General features: G+C 47.2%; 1 protein-coding gene across 1 annotated transcript; it reads right to left on the bottom strand.

Annotated features, from left to right (window-relative positions):
- Positions 1-702: 702 nt before the first annotated feature.
- Mfsd2b (major facilitator superfamily domain containing 2B) lies at positions 703-15,155 on the bottom strand. Its single transcript, XM_035447635.1, has 15 exons — positions 14,893-15,155; positions 11,817-11,942; positions 10,014-10,138; positions 9,356-9,479; positions 8,988-9,066; positions 8,776-8,906; positions 7,284-7,374; positions 7,055-7,176; positions 6,043-6,126; positions 5,713-5,793; positions 5,391-5,500; positions 4,989-5,132; positions 4,518-4,694; positions 3,305-3,525; positions 703-896 (listed from the first exon to the last, which is right to left on the bottom strand). The coding sequence occupies exons 1-15, from the start codon at positions 14,959-14,961 to the stop codon at positions 703-705; spliced, it is 1,878 nt and encodes a 625-aa protein (XP_035303526.1). The 5' UTR covers positions 14,962-15,155.
- Positions 15,156-17,919: the final 2,764 nt, after the last annotated feature.

A 17,919-nucleotide genomic window follows, 5' to 3' on the forward strand; every position in this document is an offset into this window, starting at 1 on the left:
ACAATTTACAGCATGGCTGGCAGGGGCGTTTGGTTGTTTTCTGACTTTATTTTTGAAATTATGAAAAAAATAATTTCAAAAATTATTTTTGAAATATTGCTTTGGATACTTTTTGTTATTGTTATTGTTTTTGTTTTTGGATACTTTTGTAAATATCTCCATATGCAAATATTTGAGAAGTCTCTTTGTGGTCTTTTCCCCAGAAATGGCTCTTACTGTGACACTGTTGGGTTACAACAAATTATTTTGAGGCCAGGCTTTATAATGCTTTCTTCTTTTTTTGCTCAAGATTGATGTAGGTCCTAGTATTTTCCTGTGCTTCCATATGAATATAAGGGTTGTTTTGTTTTCTGTAAAGAATGTTGGGCTAGGATATAGTTCAGAGGCTGTATATATTCATTGCTCATCTAGTTATAACTAAGGCTTTATATTCAATCCTTACCTGGAAAACAAACAAACAAAATAACACACACACACACACACACACACACAATCTGTCAAGCAGGGCATATGTCTGGGATCTCAGTATTTAGTAAGCTAAGCCAACACTGGTGAATTTGAAGCCAACTTGAACTATATGGCAAAGTCCTGTTTCATACATAGAAAGAACGATATTTGCTGGAGGATTTTGGCAGATATCTCTTTCAGGAAGAAGTTTCTTTTTTGTTCTTGGTCTTCTAAGTACTTCTATTATGGATGCATTTAGTTTTTATTAAACGTCTCTTCTATGGCGGGAAGGTGATGAGTTCTGTTTGGATGCATGATGTTGGGAATGCCTGAAAAGCACTGGGTTGGGTGATTCAGTCTGGGGCTCTGGAGCTCAGAAGAGAGCACTGGGTTTGGGGTGGAGTCTGCAGCAGCATATGGGTGGCAGTGGTAAATGAGGTCACACTGTCCTGGGAAGGAAGAGAAGGTTAAGGAGCTTTGAAGCAGAAGTAAAGAGGGAAGTCTGGTCAGAGCTGGTCAGAGCCAAGGAAGATTAAAGTTCTGAAGTGCAGTGTTCAGCATTAGTTAACTTGAATTGAGGGCTTCCTCAATGTAGTAGTCGATTGTCTTGTTACTATGCTAAAATACCCTGATAAAAGACACTTAAGGAAGGAAGGGTTGGTCAGGCAAGGTAGTGCACCCCTTTAATTCCAGCACTCAGGAACAGAGGCAGGCAGATGTCTGTGTGTTCAAGGCCAGCCGGGTCTGCAGAGTGAGTTCCTGGACAGCTGGGGCTGCAGAGAAACCCTGTCTCGGACAAAAAAAAAAAAAAAAAAAAAAAGGAGGAAGGGTTTATTCTGGCTCAGGGACCCAGAGTTGGATAGTCATGGCAACAGGAGCTTGAACAGCCAATCACTTTGCATCCGAAGTCAGGAGGCACAAGAGCTCTCCTCTCTCCTGTTCCTTCAGCTTGGGACCCCAGGTATCACCTACAGAGAGAAGGTCTTCCCACCTGAGTTAACCTAGTCACAATAATTATCTCCCATATAATTCTAAAACCTACCAAGTTGGCAATCAGTATTAACCATATAGTCTGGAGCTTTGTCAGGCATTATTGATTTGATTGACATATCCATCCTGAGGTGTACATAAGGTATTTGTTCAAACAAGAAATGACTATTCAGTCAGCTGAGAGAGAAGGATTGCTTGAGCCCAGGAGTTGAGCTAGCTTGCGCAACACACCTCTATTCTAAACTAAGGATTTTTAAAACAGTTTTGCCAGATGTGGTGATCCATACCTGTAACCCTGGCACTTGATAGGTAGAGGCAGCAGGATCAGTTCGGGGCCTGCCAGAACAACATGAAACCTTATCTTACAAGCAAACACAAGTTAAAGAGCTTATTTCCTGCAGGGTGAGTAAACTGTGACTGTGGAAAGCTGGCCATCCCATGCTGGATTCCCCTGAGGGGAAGCCACTGAGTTTGGCTCTTACCCCAGCCATGTATTACATAGACTGGGGTACCACTGCCCTCAACCTACAACAAAACAACTTGCTTCTCTTATTGCTCTTCCCACCTCTTACCATTCCTATCTCCTCCTTACCTGCCACTCCTGAATCCATGAAACTTGGCTTTAGCCTCCATAGTAGACAGTGCAGTATGACAGAACCATCTCCAGCACACAGAAGGGGAGAAAGGAGTTTGTACATTGTTTTTACAACCCACCATAAGTGCTTGTCTTATTTGTTGTTTCTAAAGATTGCTTTCCTTCCTTCCTTCTTTCTTTTCCTTCCTTTTTTTCTTAATTTGGTATTTCAAGAAAGGGTTTCTCTATGTAGTCCTGGCTGTCCTAGAACTCACTGTGTAGACCAGGCTGGCCTGGAACCTGTAGATCCATCTGCTTCTGTCTCCCAAGTGCTGGAATCAAAGCTGTGTACCATTACTACCCAGCTAAAGATTTCTTTTATGCATATGTGTTTATGCCTTAGTGTACATGTGCACCACATGAATGCATGTGCCAGCAGTGACCAGCAGAGGGTATCTGAGCCTCTAGGTGGTTATAAGCTGCCTAGTGTGGGTGCTCAGAACCAAATCTTGACCCTGTGCAAGAGCAGCAAATGCTCTTAACCACTGAGCCATCTCTCTAGCCCTTTATTTGTTACTTTGTTGTTGTTTAAGACAAGTTCTCATGTAGCCCAGGTTGGCCTCAAACTCATTATGTAGCTGAGTCTGGCCTTGAACTCTTGATTCTCCTGTTTCTACCTCCCTGGTGCCAGGATCACCTGTGTGCATCACCACACTTGGATAAATCTGTTTTCGGAAAAAAAAATATAAACCCCAGTGAGTCTTTCTTCCCCCAAAGACACAGTCCTTAGAAAACTGAAGCTCCTATTACATGCTGCTATAACATAAAATTTCAGAAAACATATTTGTATTTATTTGTAAAAGTGACTGGCCTCTGATGGTTTTGTGTCATCCTCCGACTACTGATGGAAGCAGTGACCTCCACTCATGTGAACAGAGCAAAATGCTGGACAAACACCTGTGTACCAGGGTGGGTCTGCTTAGCCTGCAAAATGTCATGTGCCCTCAGTTTGTCCATTCACACTATATGTCCCAGCTTTTCTGCGATCTCAGCAGGTGTCCACTGGAGACTCTGTGTAAACCAGGTCTTTGTCTGTTTTCCTATGTGTGGAGCTCAGCTGTCTAGCAAAAGGAGTGTACAGACTGGAGCTTCATGATGCCAGAAATAGTTTTGAAGGATGCTTTCAGAGTCTGAGGTTTCTTGAAGGCGGAGTAGGCTGGCTACCAGTCTGAAATGTCCAGGGCCAACAGGTAGGGAGGTGTTGAGTAGGGTCCCTGGAGCCTGTGCCAGCACCTTCAGGGGATGTCACTAAAATCTCCATTTGCAAGAGGAAATGCTGTGTGCTAAATTGGTAGGGTATGCTCCGGGGTTGGACAGAGTTCCAGAAAATGCAGGCTTCTGCTTTTCCGGCTTCACAGAAGTCCCCTTCACATTCAGGCAAGGCTGTAGCTAGTTCTCCTGAGGGAAGAGAAGAAGCCAAGGAGAAAGGGAGAGGTGAGATGAGGGTCTCCACCCTGTCACAGAGTGCCACAGAAGCTTCAGTGTTCCAGCAACTCTCCACTCATGGGCCCACCAAAGCCACAGCCCAGTTCCTCCCTGTCACATCAGGCAAGTCCCCAGCCTCTAGGCATTGTTAGAGTGGACAGCATGATCTCTGGGCCCTTTTCCTAAAGGCTGATGTTATCAGCTGTGAGAAGTGAGGGGCTGCTGGTAATAGCACCATGTGTGTCTTGTGTAGAGATGGACACCAACTTGTGTATTCATAAGTAGGAACATCTGTGGGCCAGATGTGTGTTGATGTGGAAGCACACACTTCCCAATAGGAGCCTATTTGGCCTTGGGCCCTATGCGGAGCTCCTGAGATAGGGTTAATGTAATATATCCCTAGAAGCAAGATTCCTGCACTCTCCTAGGGAAGCCGGTACACACACCCCCATGTAGTGGATGCATGGTAGGGGAACGACAAGCCCAGGCAGCCTCTCAGCAGCCATGAGGGCAGAGAGCAGGAAGCTCCCAGGCTTAGGCACTGGGGCAATGATTCCACTGCCAGAGATCCAGAAGGAGGAGTGTAGGGAGGAGAGGATGAGGTCACCTGAAGGCTTCCTGCACCTACCTGGCTAACGTGCTGCTGGGACAGTGAGTATAGCTGTGTAATCAGTGATGTGCCTGGATGTGGGACTTGACGGAAGTACAGGGCGGAAGGTAACCTGGGTCACCAGGTGTGAGGTGTTCTAGGTCACACAAGTAGAGGGGTGCAAGGGAGATCTAGGGACCTCCCACATCCCCCGTCTACCAGGTTGTCCACAAGAGAAGACTGAAGACTAGAGATAGAAGGAAATCTAGGAGCCAAGTGTCACTGAAGCTAAGGCAAGCAGCCTGAAATCCAATGGCTTGGCTGGTGTTAGCTGTTAGGTACCAGGGTGTGTGTGTGTGTGTGTGTGTGTGTGTGTGTGTGTGTGTGTCTGGTAACCCTGTCCATGTGTGCCCGTGCATAAGCACTGCCCACCTCCGAAGGCTTTGCTGGGAGGAGGTGTCCGGGCTTGGCATCTTGGGAGTAGGGCCAACCATGAGGATGCACAGACCAATAAGGATCATACAGGTGGGCACAGCACCAATGAGGACCTTGAGGGTGACCACCACTTCTTCTGCTTGCTGGCAGGCCCCTGCCTCATACCCTGCGAACCTGGAGAAACACCACCCCTTCTTTCCATCAGCTCTACTGAGCTGAACTCCTTGGGTGCAGAAGTCACAGACATGTCACCCCCAACCTCTCCTGAAAACTGACTTCTAGCCAGATTATGTGATGGGCCAGAGAGGAGTTTGGAGCCCCTTAGTCCTGATGATGGGGTCCCCCACTCTCCATAGAGTGGAGCATGCACTCCAGACTCTTGGGTGACCTTTAGGGCAGGGGTTCTGCTTCCTCTTCCCACCCCCCTAGTCTTTTGTGTTTGTGGTATACCCCAGCCCTAGGACTGACTCCAAACTGAGGGTGGAGATGCCCAGGGCGCCTGCCCCTGAGAGCTTGGTGAAGAAGACGTAGGATGAGTAGAAGATGGTCTCCACGCCAGGGCCATACTGGTGCTGCAACTGGAAGTCATCCACCACATCTGGCAACATGGACCTACAGGCAGGTGCATGGAGTCAGCCCTCTGCAAGCTCTCAGGAGGGCAGAGACTAGGTTGAAGACCTCTGCTTAGAACCAACCCCACAGCGTCCAATGGGATGTCTGCTTCCCTGTTCTGTTGTTGACTGCTTTTTAGGAAAGCTCCAAGGAAGGAACCAGTGACCCCACACAGGGAGTAGGACAGCAGGAGGAAGAGAGGACTCCCTTGTGGGAGGATATGAGGTTCCCAATCCCTCATCCCTTCATCCAGCCTACCAGGGTAGCAGCAGGGACACAGCAATGCTCACACCAGAGACAAACGCCACAACATAGGCCACAGGCGCTGAGGGCACAGCAGCCAGTAAGATAGAAAAGGGAACCATCACCTGGGGAGAAAGACCTGTGAGTTGATCCTCCACTATTTCCCTGGCTTGTTTCCTCGTTTACAGGCTCAGCCTTTATTATGCATGATAAGCCCTGCATCTGGTCCTGTGCTAGGCCCAGCAGACCCAAGGGAACCCAGATCTAAACCCTGCTGAGCTCAGGTTCTGTGGTTACTTCCTTAGCCACCCCCAACCTTGCTTTTTGCTTCACTCACACAGATCCCAAACGCGGATGTCCTCTTCCCAAACCGCTGGAGAACCCACTCCCACAGTGGGGTGCTCAGCACAGCTGAGATCTGTGAGCAGACAGCATCATCCCACCAGGCCCTGAGGTCCACACCTTCCCCCCAGACCTCAGAGCCCTTGCTTTTAGGCAGGACACCCAACCTCAGACTGTTTGGTTTGAACCAGTAGCTATTAACATTGAGTCTGACTCCCCAAGCACCACCCTCTGGAATGAGAATGAAACCAAATGTGGCCATTAGAACTCTGGCCAGAGGGGTTCTCCTTCAGGACCCAAGAGTCCATCTCCTTGGTCCCCTTACCAGGATGGTTAGCACCAAGTTCTGGACATGATCTTGGAGCCGGGAGGCATGTGTACAGAACAGGACCAGGTAGCTTTGTTCCACCTGAGGAGATGAATAGGAAATGGTCATATGCAGGAATTGGCAGGAATTCAGAAGTCACATGTAAGGGGAAGGTCTCCAGTAAGGCTTATTCACTGAGTCCTTGGACTCGAAGGATTCCCCGTCACCATAGATATGAGCACCATCCCCGTTTGCATAGTTAAGATCAGGTGGGCCGGGCGTTGGTGGCGCACGCCTTTAATCCCAGCACTCGGGAGGCAGAAGCAGGCAGATCTCTGTGAGTTTGAGGCCAGCCTGGTCTCCAGAGCAAGTGCCAGGATAGGCTCCAAAGCTACACAGAGAAACCCTGTCTCAAAAAACAAACAAACAAAAAGAAAACAAAAAACAAAACCAAAAAAAAAAGATCAGGTGGACTCGACTAGACTTCAGGTAATAGGAGAGGATGTCCTCCCAGACATCATCAACTCCCTGGGAACCCCAATCACACCAGCCACACCCAGGTTTTTCCTCCCAGTACCTCTTTCAACCATGTGTCATTCCCCCATAAAACTGAAACTTAAGCCGGGCGTTGGTGGCTCACGCCTTTAATCCCAGCACTCGGGAGGCAGAGGCAGGTGGATCTCTGTGAGTTCGAGGCCACCCTGGTCTCCAGAGCGAGTGCCAGGATAGGCTCCAAAGCTACACAGAGAAATCCTGTCTCGAAAAACCAATAATAATAATAATAATAATAATAATAATAATAATAATAACAATAAACCAAAAAAAAAAACAAAACTGAAACCTAAGCTGGGCACGATGATGGATGCTTGTAACCGCAGCACTTGTATGGAGTCAAGAGAATCAAGCTGATGACCAGAATAAGCTACATAGCAAGTTCCAGGCCCACCTGTGCTACCTAAGACCCTATTTCAAATGCCTGTTTACAATTAGCACAGCCAGGGCAAATCAAAGATCACTTTGCCAGCGATACCTGGACGGCAGCTGAGATGAACAAGAAGGAGACCACCAGATTCAAGTAGGGTGGGTGCCGGGAAGTGACAGCTAGCCCCGTGAAGAAGCTCAGGCCTGTACCTGAGGCTGGGGCAGAAGTGTCTGAAAAACAGGAAGGTGATACCTGGACCAGCAGAGTTCAAAAACTCACCCCAGGAGGAGTCCTGCTCCCAGCTTCTGCCTCTCATGCCCTCACTGCACCCCCATACCTGGCCGCTCCTTTACTCCTAGGCACAGCAAACCACCACACACAGGGTAAGTCAAGGCAACCACAGCAGCTGCAATGCAGTAGAGGCGAGCCTGTGTGGGGCAGGATAGAATTGTACTGAGGGTAATGTTTGCAGCCCATGGAGGAAAGCAGAGGTACCTCTATGCCAGTGGAAAGATCATCATCCCAAGCCCAAAGACGCTGGCTTCTGTTCCTCCAGTTTGCTCAGAGTTAGGCCTAAGAGCCGGGTACAGGCCATCTTATCTGATGACTCTTTGCCACCCCTATGGAAGGGAACATCCGTGCTACCAGAGGTCAGCGTGCTTAATGTCCCATCTTAGTCAGCAAGTAGGCACTGCTGCTAACTTCTGTGTCCTAGATCCTGAGGTTACAATGATAAGTGAGTGGCCCCTCATCCACAGTAAGGCTGGGCAGTGGGTAGGGGTGTACAAATCCATGGGCAGTTAATAGTGTGATGGATGGTGACCCAGATGAAATACAGAGAAAATAAAAATGCAGGTAAAGAGATGCATGGGGGTGACAGCCAATGAGGACAGAGGGCACTTCTGGGAAGGGAAGGAATGGAGTACAGAATGGCTTTCCCAGACGAGCTCCATGCCTTGAAAGAGCACTGTGCTCTGCTTTCGTTGTCCTGAAATTGTTGGTAATTTTGTATGTGAATTTTTTTTTTTTTTTTTTTTGAGGCAAGGTCTTTGTGTTGCCCACACTGACCTAAAATTCACTATGTAGCCAAGGACGATCTTGCACTTGGAATCTTCCTGCCTCCATCTCCTGGGTGCTGGGATTACAGCTGAGAGCCATCATTTGGCTTAGAAGGTGCTGAAGGGCTTCAAATTTGCTAGGCAAATACTACCAACTGAGCTGTAACCCGATCTCTGCATTTTCTATTGTTGTTGTTCTTGTCTGTTAGCGGTTTGTTACTCCCCCCACCCCCACCCCAAGAATCACACACAGAGTGTTTTGGATTTTTCTAGACCGGTTTCATAAAGCTCAGGCTGGCTTTAAACTGACTGTATAACCAAAGCTAGCTCCTCCTGTTTCCATCTCCCATGTGCATCACCATGCACTATGCCTCTCTTGTGTTTTTGCTGTTGCTATTTGGTTGGTTTTGGCCATGCCTGGTGATTGAATCTGTTTAGTACCTCATGCATGCTCTCTCTCTCTCTCTCTCTCTCTCTCTCTCTCTCTCTCTCTCTCTCTCTTCCTCCTTTTCTTCCTTCCTCTGTTCCTTCTTTCGTTCCTATGTTCCTTCCTGTTCCCTGTTCTCTTCCCTTCCTTCTTTCCTTCCTTCTCTTTTCTTCCCTCCTGACAGGCTCAGTGGAGAACCTGATAGGCATTGGGGCTTGTGAGTTCAGTTAGAGAGGTAGGGAAAGGATGGGCATTTTGACCCAAGAGGGAGAAACAACAGAAGAATATTCCTGAAGGAAGGAGCTGACCCCACGAAGGGGGTCCTGGATACCTCAGACACTTACTACATCTGGGGAGACAGCAGTACTCCCAGAAAGCCCAGGATCCTCACACCTCCGAGACCCATGGGCACTGGATACAATGAGCCCATGGACAGTGGCTCCCATCAATGTCCCTGCCATCTCCATGGTCATCCCTGGAGACAGAGCATTTACAAGGTGACATGGAAGGATCTGAAGGACAACAGCCTCCAGCCCGAACACAGAACTGTACTCACGGTATGCAGTGGCAGAGTCTCGCTCCCTAGGGCTGGGGGTGAGTATCATAGTGAGGGCCGTGTAGGGTACCTGGAAGAACTGGGATGGCCCCTCCGAGCTTAGGATGGCCTCCACCATCCACGCTGTTACTCCAGGTCTGTGTCTCCTTCCCCTGCCACTTAGCTATACAAAAGCCAGCAGCCACCCTGTCCCATCCAGGTTCCTAAAAGGCCAAATCATCTAACTCTCAAAGCTAAGGGCTCTGAAGCAAGGCCTGAGCAGCGAGTCCAGACCTGCAACAGCCTTACTCTAAATAGAAATCATATCTGACAGTGGGGCTCACTAGAAGCAGGCCTAGGAGGGCTCGGAGGGGAGGTCACACACTTACCGTAGCCAGGGCCTGGAACAGGCAATAGAAGGTGATATACCAGAGCCCACGAAGGCTGATGAACGGGGGCAGGAACCACAGGAAGAAGTAGGCCAGTGCAATTAAGGGCATGCAGCCCAGCGCCCTGTAGAAGCGCAGCTGAGGTACTGTGCCTCCAACATGGAAGCACCAAGGACCCAGCAGGGACAACCTCACCCTGTCTCTGTCCCAGAAGGGTCACTCTGGAGCTGGGACTCTCAGGGGGTCACGGAGACAGGGGGAAGCAATGATAACAAAAGGAGGGACATTCACTATTGGGACTCTGGCCAGGGCCCCCTGTATTCAGAACACTGGAGAACTGGGGGTTCACTTAGTGATAGAGCATTTGGCTAGTACCTGGAAGGCATTAAGTTGGAGCACGGGCACGTTTCATTCCCCTAGAGCCTTCCAGCCTAGTCCCACCACATGAGCCACAGACAGAGCTGGAAGCCCTGGAAGCTTGTTCAGTCCTGGGCCCAATGATGAGGGACAGACAATCCCTCGCCATGTCCCTGCTCTAGCTCATCTGCACTGTACAGGCCTGCCTCCTAACCATCCACAGGTATCAACTAATAAATAGGCCGTGACAGTGACACACAGCCAAGGGGACAGCATGGTCCAAGCACCAAGGAATTCTCACCAAGGCATTAGCCGTCCAGCTCTTGCCCTTCTGCTCTTGTTGATGAAGAAGCCAGCCACAGGGTCTGCAATTGCCCCAGACACCTTCCCTCCGAACAAGGCAAGTGACACCTGGGCAGCCGGAATCTGAAACCATCAAGAGGCTACAGCCAGGGACCCAGAAAATCAGAGGCTACCGTCAGGCTTGCATGCCTGTGGGAAGGGAGATCTGGGGAACTCATCTGGGGCTAGAGCCAAGGTAGAAATCATGTTCCTGCCCAGGACATGATTCCAGAAAGCTCTGAGGGACATCAGAGCCAGTGAGGAGAAAGCTAATGCTGACAGATGTACAGAGGCACTCTGTAACTATTTATTTGTTTGTCTTTTGTTTTTGAGATAGGGCAGTGGTTCTCAACCTCTGGGTTGAGATCCCACGGGTGGGGGGAATTACATGTCCAATATTTACATTATGATTCATAAATGTAGCAAAATTACAGTTATGAAATAGCACCAAAGTAATTTTATGGTGGGGGGGGGTCCCCATAAATGAGGAACTGTATTAAAAGGTTGCAGCATTAGGAAGATTGAGAACCAATGAGATAGTTTCTTGTCTCAAGCTCAGTATGTAGTCAAGGATGACCTTGAACTCCCAACCCCATCTCTACTATTGGGATTCTAGGATTGTACCACCACACCCATTTCATGCATGCTAGGTGTGGTGGTTTGAATGTAATTGGCCCCATAATGTGGCGATATCTTTCACAAATAAAGCCTGTCTGGGGATTAGAGAATGGAGCTTGCCACTAGCTAGCCAAAGAGGTCTACAGATAGACAGGAAGTGACATAGCTGGGTAGAAACAGGATATAAGCAGGGAAAGACAGGAAATTGCTCTCTTCTCTGTTAAGACACTTAGGAGGTAATTTGTGCTGTGGCTTGCTCCTTCTTTCACAGGGAAGGGCACTATTGGGAGGTGTGGCTTTGTTGGAGGAAGTGTGTCACTGTGGGGGTAGGCTTTGAGGTTTCCTATACTCAGGATACTGCCCAGCAAGTCAGTTGACTTCATATTGCTTGCAAAATAGGACACTGGGTTATTTCTCCAGCACCATGCCTGCCTGTATCATGCTCCCTGCCATAATGGGCTGAACCTCTAAACTATAAGCTAGGCCCCACAGTTAAATGTCTCCTTTATAAGACTTGCTGTGGCCGGGCAGTGGTGGCACAAGTCTTTAATCCCAGCACTTGGGAAGCAGAAGCAGGAGGATCTTCATGAGTTTGAGGCCAGCCTGGTCTACAAAGTGAGTTACAGGACAATCAGGACTGTTACATGGAGAAATCTGTTTCGAAAAACAAACAAACAAAACAAAACAAAACAAAAAGACTTGCTGTGGCTAGGGGAGGGAGGGGAAACTGTGGTTGGTATGTAAAATGAATAAAATAAAAAAAAAGAGTTGCCATGGTCACGGTGTCTCTTCAGAGCAATAGTAAACCTAAGACTACAGAAATGCTCTACCTGTTGATCCATCCCCATCTTGTTTTGCGACAGGATCTCATGTAGCCAAGGCTGGCCTCAAACTCCTGATTCTCCTGTCACTGCCTCTCTACTGGAATGCTGGGATTACAAGTGTCTGTCACCACACCTGGCTATTTTGTCATTTTCCTAGTACAAGCAGAATGTGATGATTATTTCTGAAGAGATTTCCCTCCATGGTATTTTTAATGTTGTCATCAAAGTTGGGTCAAAGGGCTTCTACCAAAACTAAAGAGGCAGCATGGGTGGAGAGGAGGTAGAACGACCAGGGTCCCTGGGCTGCTGCCCATGCTTACCTGGGCCACATCAAGTAGGAAGATCTGCAGGTAGAAGGCTGAGGCGCTGGAGGCAACCTGGTTGGGGACCCCACCAATGCCATAGCACACCTTCGTACAGACTGAGAGGCGATTGGCTCTGTTTTCCTGGGAGAGACACAGGAACTAACCCCTATTCCTAGAGGCACAAAATAGCTCCCCATGCCCAAGTAACTTTTGTAAAAATCCTGTATTTCCTGATGGCTTGAGGACTCCTCAGCAATCTCTGCCTCATTTTGACCCCAGATTACCCTATGGGGAAGTGAGAGAGAATAAAAAAAAAAAAAAACAAAACAGAATTCTAAACCACGACCTCTAAACCATCATTCCAGGGGGAAGTTCTTCTTTGCATTCTGCCCCAATGCTTCCTGTCACAGCTGCTTTCTGCACTGAGTCAGTAATCGGAGGGAGCTGTGGGTCCCTGTATGATCTTGAATCAATCCATTTATGTTTCTAGGCTGTGTTTTCCTCATCTATCAGGTTCGATCACCCTGCCAAGTTCACAAGGTTGTTGTGATGACTGAACAAAACAGTGACTCTGAGAATCGATTGTTCAATGTTTGGATTTATTTGATATTTACTTGTGGGGGGCGGGGGTGTGCATGTTCCACAGCACACATGTGGAGGTCACAATGTATTCTCTCTTTCTACCATGGGGACCCTCGGTATCAAACTCAGGTCATCAGGCTTGGTGGCAGGTACCTTTACCCGCTCAGCTGTCCAATGTTTGTGACTTTTGCAAGCCATTTGTTGAGCCTCTGGCCTCAGCTGTGATGGGATTGTGTACACCATAGATAACCAGCAAACCCCACTTACACCCTTTTTTTGGAAAGACTGTTTATCAACTGGGTAGTATCACAAAATAGTCTAAGAGCCTGGAACATGGAATACCACAGTCCCTCAGCTATCCAGCCAAGTCATAAACATTTGATTGCCATCTCACAGCCCCAAGTGGTCTAAATGCAGCTCCTTCCCGTTATCCCACTGTGGAAACCAGCTCCAAACCCCATTCGCCACATGGCTTTAAATAACACTGATATCTGCTCAGTGGCTCAGACCACAACCTTGGTCATCCTTGGTTCCTCTGTTTTCCAATTCCCCTGCCACACTTAGGCTGCTAGTCCACTCCCCCTGCAGCGGCCAGTACCCTTTGAATAACATAAATCAGACTAAGTCTGCTCTCTGCTTAAAACCAATAACTTGTCAGTCTTTACGGTCTAATCAAACCCAAGTCCTCGAAATGGCCTTCACGAGCCCACTCTGCTCCCACTCCCTCACTTGAAATAGCTTTCTTGGTGGAGTTTCCTATTGTTCAAAACCTTTGAGATTGTTGCTTCCTCTGGTCTTTGTATTTCTTTTTGTTTTCTCTAGAAGGTTCTTCTGTGTCTTTCAAGAGTTGATTGCTTGCCATTCAGGTGCTTAAATATTCCTTCCTCAGAGGCATTCCCTGACAACTCAGGTCCTGAATTGCCCAGACTGCCTGGTAAACTCTCAGCTATTCCTACTTTATTCCATCACCATATAAACTGAGAGCATAAACTTTCTCAGTCGCTCTGGTGCCTCTAGTACCTAGGCATACAGTAGGTGCTAATATGTTTTTAAAACAATCAATGGCCTGGAGGACACTGTAAAGTGCTCTATGTTCAAATAATGCTAGGAATCATTTTTTCATCTTTTGCCTGGGGACAGAAGCAAGATGGAAAGGAGCTAGGACTCCGAGCAGTATCTTGTAGGCACCACAGGCAGGCTGCATGGAAGGGAAGGTCTTCCCAGATAAGGTTTATCACACCCTTCACACATGCTTCCTACCCCAGGAGAAAAACCACTCTCAAGGCTGGGTGCATTCTTTTTCTGACATTGGTGTGGACATTATTGCAACTTCCAGAAAAGCTTAATTGGCAGAATGCAGTGTGAGTGGATTCCCATCCCATAATGAGTCTCGTTCCCCCCCAAATGGGCCTATGGAGGTTTTAGATAAGGGAGGGCCAACCAAACAAATTCCAGCAGAAACTGAGGTGGTACAGTCTTGCAGTCTTTGGAATGATCATTTGATCGCCTTACCCCATCAGTCCATGGAATCTGCATTTTACGAACTGACAAGCTGGCTGTGTGACCTAGGTAAGGGACTGAGCCTTGTGGAGCCTCAGCTTTTTGACAAGCAAAATTCAGATATACACACCTCATAGTACTAGGATAATTAAACAGTGAGGCTTCATGGCAGTCTGGGTTCTCTCTCTGCCGGTAATATCACCCAAGTTCCCTGAATTTTCCTGGAAAATGAGAGTTCCCTGAGGGTCCTCTACCCCATCCCTGCCCCAGTATAGGAAGGAGTCTTACCATGCTAGACAAACCCTCTGCTACTGGCTTACATACATCTCTACTCATCCACTTTTCTGATTGTTAAGATTATTAAGGTCTTACTATGCTTCCCAGAAGCTCCAGGAATATTCCTGCCTCAGGCTCCCTAGCCAGGATCTGGGTCTACAGGCATGCTAAGGACCAGAGGTCTCCCGGTTGAGGGATGTCTTTCTTTTGCCTGATAATAAACAGTGAATCAAGATAGAGGATGGATGATATAGTCTATTGCAGCCATAGAGTATGGCACAGCCCGAGGCTCTTAATGCTTCTCTGGCATTGGCCTCAGCCTCAGTCCCCCCTCTACCCATAGAGAAGGTAGAGGGCTTAAGAACACCTTGGGTTCCCACCTGCCCCCTCCCCATACTTCCAAAGCCCCTCCTTGCCTGTCAGCAGTATTTCAGAGGGAGGCTAAGTCCACAAGAGACGCCTGGAGTTTGTGGAAGGAGGCAGAACCCTTACTAACATCTACCAGCGCTGAAGAGGCTTCCGGGAAAACCTGCAGTGGCCTGGGATCAAGACACTAGAGACCTGGTCCTTCCTGTCTAATTGTTACTTCATGTCAGGTCTCCGGGGTATCCCAGTGGCACCAAACTTTGTACTCTGCCCAACAACTGGATGAAGGGCTGTGGCAGGTGCCTCTCTACCCTGCCCATGGGAGCGCCATGCAGACCCGCTTCCCTCTCGCCCTCCTGGCGCTCACCGAGCCTGGCTCCTGGGTGTGAGGCTCTGCGACCCGGGCCGCCTGGGTGGGTTCCTGAGGCAATGACATCTCAGGGCTGCTCCTCTGACTGCGAAGCTCTGGGCTCTGTTGTGCTTGGGGTGGGTCCAGCCGAGTGGGCGCGGCCCTGGGCGTGCAGGCAGCCGGCCCCTTGGGGCCCCAGCAGTCCTTTGCGGTGGTCTGCCCAGCTTGGGGATACCCAGGACCTCCAAGCTTCCGGTTGTCTTCTCCAAGGAGGAGCTCGCCTATCGTCATACACCTAGGAAAAGCTGGCAAGTCCTCGGGGACCGGCGATTTTCTTTTCTTGGCAGACGTGACGTGTTGTAGATAGAAACCCTCGGCTAACCCCACCCCCCACCCCTTGGGTGAAAGCCAGCAAATAAATTTAGCCTTTAAATGAAGCAATACACTCTACTTGTTCAGACTAAAATTATAGCTGAGTGGGCTTTTCAGCCCGAACAACACATTTCCCAGGCTTTCCTATAATAGGTAACTGGTAGGTTTGTCTATACAACTAAGTCCGGGCCTGAGTGAAGTGTGGTAGGTGCAATATCCCAGGAAGTGCTTTAAAAGGGAAAGGGCCGCACTGCATAAAACTCCTGTCAAAATAGTGTAACCAGCCCGCCTTGTATTACCAGACTACTGAAACAATGAACCCCAGAAATCAGTCAGAGCCTCCTCCGGCAACAATACAACAAAACCAAGCAACTCCTGGGAGAAAGGCCCTGGGCAGCCTGAAGAAACTTGTTAGAGAAGGATCTCTACTTGTCTTTCTGAGTCCACCTTGGCCCGACTGAGGAGTTCTACTCCCTCTTGGACTTTGGAGGTCATCGGATCTTTTGGTTACTGTCCTCAACGTGCTCATACTGAATTTTCACCATGCATTTGACTGAGTTAGTGTATTGAGAATGGACGGCTCAACCTGGTTTGTTGGGGACACAGGCTGTGACCTTAAGCCCAGCAACAATAGGTGCAATGTACATATTAGACAACTGTACCTTAGGACACAAGCACAAGTTGCACAAACTTTGTGTTGCAAATAGTCACACGTGGCAAGATAATCATATTCTCCCAAGTGTGGGAGATAATATTCACAAATTATAAAGTACTTATATTGGGATATACAAATAGCTCTTAATAACAGAAAAAAATCTCATTTTAAAATTCATAATGTGATACTCTAAAGATACACAGATGAACTATAAGGACATAAAAACATCCTCGTGCTGGCTATGGCTGTGCATGTCTTTCTTAGAGACAATTTCCCTGTGTAGCCTTGGCTGTCCTGGAACTTGAATTGTGGACCAGGCTGGCCTCAAACTCAGAGATCCGTCTGCCTCTGCCTCGAGTGCTGGGATGAAAGGTGTGCGTTACCACACTCAAGAGTTCTTTTTTTTTTTTTTTTTTGGTTTTTCTGTGGCTTTGGAGGCTGTCCTGGAACTAGCTCTTGTAGACCAGGCTGGCCTCGAACTCACAGAGATCTGCCTGCCTCTTGCCCCCATGTGCTGGGATTAAAGACGTGCGCCACCAACGCCCGGCAAGAGTTCCTTTTCAAGGAGATGCAAATTTCCAAAATTATATCCTGGTTGAATACTATAGTTGAATAGACTTAAAAAATCATTGACTTTTTTTTGTGCCTGGCAGCACAGCTATCTTGAGAACCCATGTCAACTTAATCTGAGATTATCTTTGGAATTGGCGTTTTATAACTTTCTATAGTGAGTATGAATTATGAGTATGAATTGTCTGTGCCAAAACAACTTAAAACAAATGACAAAGAGCAAAATATAAATGTAATGAGTAAGTCATTTCTGAGATTCTAGTGTGATGAACAACTTTTTAGAAAAGCAGTTTGTTCTTTGGCAAAGAAGAACAAAGGAATATATTAATAAACCTCCATGCTATGTCTTAAGAACAAATACAATCGTTGGGCTGGTACTAAAATATCACTTTTTCACATTTCTGAACATGAAATGAAAATAACACTGGTTAAAGAAAAGGCATCTAACAAATAATCATTGATTCTCAAACCGAATGACAAATAATGACAAAAGCATTCACATGTAACTGTTTTATAACAAATGTAAATTATTAACAGATCCTTTCAATGAACAGCACTTTACCTTAGAATAGTTCATTTAACCATTAGCAAAATATCACATCAAAAATATATTAATGTTGTTTGTAGTTTACTCTTTGGCTCTTTTGCGGGGCCTGCCACCCAGCTCCCAAATAAACCACACAGAGGCTTATTTTTTCTTATGAATGCCTGGCCTTAGCTTGGTTTGTTTCTAGCTAGTTTTTCTTAAATTATCCAGACTACCTTTTGCCTCTGGGCCTTTTCTTTTTCTTCTGTATATCTTACTTTCACTCTTACTCCTGGATGGCTGGCTGGCCCCTGACATCATCCTCTCTCCTTGTTCTATCTTGCCCCTTTCTCATTTCTCCTCCTATCTATTCTCTCTGCCTGCCAGCCCTGCCTATTCCTTCTCCTGCCTTGCTATTGGCTGTTCAGCTCTTTATTAGACCATCAGGTGTTTTAGACAGGCAAAGAATCACAGCTTCACAGAGTTACACAATTGCAGCATTAACAAAAGCAACACATCTTTACATCCTTAAACAAATGTTCCAGAGCATAAACAAATGTAACACACCTTAAAATAATATTCTACAACATATTAAGGCACTAAAATAAATACACATACTGCACTGTCAATGTTTGGAAACATGAAGTATACCAGATATGTACTTCTGTATGTCCACCTTATCTGCAAGATAACTGACTGGTGACAGATTTGAAGCAATGACTTGGGTCAAACTGCTCCCACTCCTAAAATGTTCACTTATTTCAAGTTTTACTTCCCTTGGCATTTATTTTTCCAAAGTCAACCTGTGGTAAGGACTCTAGACACTTCACAACTTTTAAATTTCAAGTAAAAAGCTTTATCAGATGATTATCTTTAAGAACATTGTTGATACTAACAGTTTTCACAGTTTAAAAAAACATGA

This window comes from Cricetulus griseus, chromosome 7 (genome assembly GCF_003668045.3).
Source record: "Cricetulus griseus strain 17A/GY chromosome 7, alternate assembly CriGri-PICRH-1.0, whole genome shotgun sequence".
NCBI classification, from domain to species: Eukaryota; Metazoa; Chordata; class Mammalia; order Rodentia; family Cricetidae; genus Cricetulus; species Cricetulus griseus.

Bases quoted from the DNA above. Each gene is read 5' to 3' on its own strand.
- Mfsd2b (XM_035447635.1), bottom strand. From the start codon at position 14,961: ATGTCATTGCCTCAGGAACCCACCCAGGCGGCCCGGGTCGCAGAGCCT. The intron at 9,480-10,013 runs GTGAGAATTCCT...GCGCTTCTACAG, and splicing joins GCTGGACGGCTAATGCCTTG to GGCGCTGGGCTGCATGCCCT. The intron at 3,526-4,517 runs GTGGGCAGTGCT...ACTCTGTGACAG, and splicing joins TCCCAGCAAAGCCTTCGGAG to GGTGGAGACCCTCATCTCAC.